The sequence below is a fragment of the Zingiber officinale genome, chromosome 6A (assembly GCF_018446385.1).
Source record: "Zingiber officinale cultivar Zhangliang chromosome 6A, Zo_v1.1, whole genome shotgun sequence".
Classification (NCBI taxonomy): Eukaryota; Viridiplantae; Streptophyta; class Magnoliopsida; order Zingiberales; family Zingiberaceae; genus Zingiber; species Zingiber officinale.
The window spans coordinates 17,068,818-17,073,096 of NC_055997.1; the positions used below are offsets into that span (position 1 = coordinate 17,068,818).

At 34.0% G+C, this 4,279-nt stretch overlaps 1 protein-coding gene across 1 annotated transcript; it reads right to left on the reverse strand.

Annotated features, from left to right (window-relative positions):
• Window positions 1–211: 211 nt before the first annotated feature.
• LOC121994651 (zinc finger MYM-type protein 1-like) lies at window positions 212–1,996 on the reverse strand. The gene is made up of 4 exons (XM_042548610.1): window positions 1,789–1,996; window positions 1,518–1,679; window positions 655–1,410; window positions 212–531 (listed from the first exon to the last, which is right to left on the reverse strand). Exons 1-4 carry the CDS (start codon window positions 1,994–1,996, stop codon window positions 212–214), a joined length of 1,446 nt encoding a protein of 481 aa, XP_042404544.1.
• Between the last annotated feature and the right edge of the window lie 2,283 nt (window positions 1,997–4,279).

The window sequence follows — 4,279 nt, forward strand, 5'->3', positions numbered from 1 at the left end:
AAAAATCGGATGGATAAAACTGAGTAAACTGAAGTAATTTTCTCTTATCATAAGCAGAGAATGAATTTGATGGATCAAAACAACTCATACACAATAACAACTCAGTGTTCACCTCGTTAAAGCGACTGTTCAACTCCTGAAGTTGCAAATCTATCACTTCATAAAACGTTTCAACACGATAATAGTGAAGATTTATCCTTCCTTCAATATTTCATCGTGATCTCCCATCAAAGACGAACAAGTCTTCCATGTGCGGGGTGACTACCTCATACTTAACACAAAATAAAGAAACTTCATTCAGTAACAAATCCCAACCATCATCTCTCATACTTTGCAGTTGATGTTTGCTTGATCTTACAAGAATCATGGCATTTACAATGTCTTGATCTTTTCTTTGTAAAGCTTGCGATAAATCATTCGTGACTCCCAAGATATTCTTCATTAAGTGCATCTGAAATATAAATTCATATTTTCCAATCAATTCTAACAGATTATTTGCTTGTGCCCTTTGCTTGTGATCTTTTCCCTCCTCTTCAACAAATAAAAGGACATCAATAATTGAAGGATACAAATGTATCAAACTTAACAATATATTATAATGTGAACCCCAACGTGTGCTCCCAGCTCTTTTTAATGTCATCTCTTGATTCATACCTTGTCCAGTGAAGATATCACCATTGCAAATTCCTTTAATAACTTTTTCAAATTGTTTCTCACGAAGTATATCTCTTCGCTTGCATGATGCTCCAACAATATTGTTCAATTGTGCAACCACATCAAAAAAAGTAGAAATTCTTATATGATTTTCAGCAACAGCTACAAGTGTAAGTTGCAGTTGATGAGCAAAACAATGAACATAATAAGCAGAAGGGTTCTCCATCATAATTAAGCTTTTTAAGCCATTGAATTCTCCTCTCATACTGCTAGCTCCATCGTATCCTTGCCCTCGCAAATTAGATATAGATAATCCATGTTGGCACAACAAAGAATCAATAGCAGTTTTAAGTGATAAGGCAGTAGTGTCGCTTACATGTACAATGCCTAGAAAGCGCTCAACAATATTTCCCCTTTCATCTACAAACCGTAAAGCAACTGCCATTTGTTCTTTAATAGATATATCACGAGCCTCATCAACCAATATAGTAAATAATTCATCTCTGAGATCTCCAAGAATAGAATTAGTGGTTAAATAAGCAATGGATCTGATAATATCTTTCTGAATATCAGGCGATGTCAATTTGAGATTTGAGGGAGCATTGTCTAGTGCAACTCTATTGATATCCTCATTATGGTCAGCAAGAAATCTTAACAATTCAAGAAAATTACCATGATTGAGTGAGTTTGTTGATTCATCATGACCATGAAATGCTACTCCTTGACGCACAAGAAATCTTATGCAATCAATTGATGCTGTCAAATGAACACGATAATCGATAGCTACTTGACTAGACTGATTGACCAAACAAGTTTGAATATGTTGTTTTTGATTCATTAAATCATAAGCCGCCATCATGCACCTGTTGTGAATGCTGCTCTGATTTCCAACATGTTCATTAAATTTTTCTTTCTTTCTCTAATTTTTAAATCCCTCAGTAACAAAAGAATCACCACCATTTTGACCACCATGATCCGTTTTGAATAAATAGCAATAAAGACAAAAAGCCGCATCTTTTGCAATGCTGTATTCTAGCCAATTAGGATGAAGACTAAACCATATAGCTCGAAAACTTCATTTCTCTTTGGGACAAGAACGCCAAGGAAATTCATGATTTTTAGGCTGAAAAGGACCTTTTTGCAAATAGTAACGTCGAACAATCTCCCTTTCATTAACATTATACTCAAGAATGTGCTTTCTTAGCCCAGGATCACTAGGATACTCATTTGAATCAGCATCAAGAGGAGCTGGTGGAAGAGGCGGAGGAGGAGGAGGTGGTGGAGGGGGAGATGACTTGTTTGAAGTAGGTTCATCTCGTATTTTCTTAAAATACCTCAACATTGTTATTTCACCTAATTTATCATCAACATAATATTTTAGAAACATAATCATCTAATTAATGACTATTTGTTTTCAACAATTTATATTCAAAAACAAATAATAAACTAAATTGATAGAGAGTTAATGATCCCTTATTTTTCACACATATTGGTAGAGATATAAAGTCAAATGTTTACATTATAAAAACATATTTTTCTAGTTATATGACTATCTAATTTTAATTCTTATCATAAAGATGATTCGTTTTATATGCATGTTGTTATTATAAAATATTGGTGTAAATTATATGATAAGTCTATTCATGGAATAAATGATATGATTCAATTGATCAAATTTTTGAATGATCATTAATGACATTCCTCACATTCATATAGCAAATCAAACATCAAATGTACTTATTATCTCAATATATGTAAACATTTAACATACTAGAATAACAAACAAAAACATGAATATATGCAACATTAACACTACATATTTTTTTCAATACTTAAATTCGTAATCGAAAGAAATCAAGTAAGAAAATTTTACCTCAATCAAAAGACATTTATTGTGGAGCATCGGTAGTGTTGTCAGCAAATGATAGCAGCGATAGCGGCGAAGCAATGATGGCAGTGTTGGTAGCAAACGATAACGGCGTTGGCAGCGGCGTGTGATGACAGGCCGAGAATGACATGGATGGCAACGACAATGTGCGACGAAGGATTTTGAGGGCAAAATTAAAATTAGGGAAAAATAAGATGAGAATTAGGGGAGGAAGAAGAACATGGGATAGAGGAAAAAGGAAAGGGTAATAGTGGAGGAAGAAGAAAATGGAAGAGGAAAAAAAAATAAGATTATGTGGGAAGAGGCTTCGCCAATAGAGAAAAAACAGTGAAGAGGGAAAAATAAAAAGCTTCGACGGTGGAGAGAAAAAACAAGAGAAATAGAGAAACAACTTTTTTGGACAAACGAGAGAGAGAGATTAAAACATGATGCAAGGTTTTGACTTTTGATTGGAATTTTTCATGAAAGTCCAGATACTTTTAGATTTAAAAAAATGATTTTTATTTTATTTTTAATCATATTAATTTTTTGCTTCAAATATGAGAGGGGGCGATTGCACCCCCCCGCCCCACAGTAGCTACGCCCCTGACCCAGCCGTTGCCTCGACCAGCCGTCGCCACTGTTGCAACCCGACGACCACCAGATCTCTTATTCCCGTCACAGAGGGCATGTCATCATTGGTCACCGTATCGTCGAATGGGCTGCAGACCTTCTCACTGTCGGCTGGGATCAGTAGCTGGGATCTATAGGTAACACATAATTGGAGTTTTAGAATTCAGTAATTTGCTATAGTAGGTTGATTAATTCGTGGACTAATGAATTAGTAATTGATTAACAGATAGATTAATTGATAGATTGATAAATTTAATTTATTTAGATATTAATCAGTTGATTTAGAAATTGATAATTAATGATTAGCTAACTCACTCACATGGAAAATTGATTAGATATAAATAAAGAGTTAACTATGTTAGGTTAATTAACTCGATGGTTAACCGAACTGTTAATGAGATTACTGTGGTACTTAGACTAATTGTATTCTATATTTGTAAACCTTTAACTTGAAGATGGTTATGACGATCTACATTTGAGGTGGGTAGATTCTGTTTATCTTTTGCGAGCTTTGATTATAATGCATGATTGTTTACTGTCATGTTTTGATTGGGTCGTAGATACTGACTTACCGTAATTATGTGTTTTATTCCATTTGAGTTTGATACCTTATTGTTGTCCTTATATCCTTATATGTTGACCTATTGTTGATAGCTATATAGTTTTGTTTATTATTCATGATTGTGTTTATGGATATGCATGTTATTACCTTACCGTAGTGTAGGACATTGGATATTCTGCTAGACCTTTAGCAGATGATTTGACTCTATGCTTATTGCTAGGATGATCATACCTTAGTATAGGATATGGGGCATCTTACTAAACCCTTGTTTATTATTTCATACTGTAGTGTAGGATATTGGATATCCTAATAAACCTTTGTTATTATTTAGGTCTATAACTCATGTTTGTGAATTTATGCTATAGTATGGTTATATACTTAGGTTGTGCCTATAAGTCATTGATCCTATAGGTAGTATAGTTGGGTGCAAGAACACATATGTTAGTGAGATTATACTGACCAATCCTTGATGAGAATCACTGTAACGACCACCCTTCTTACTATACTATATTACTCTCTAAGGTGACCGTTACTTAACTACTAACTTTACTTAACTGGTATGA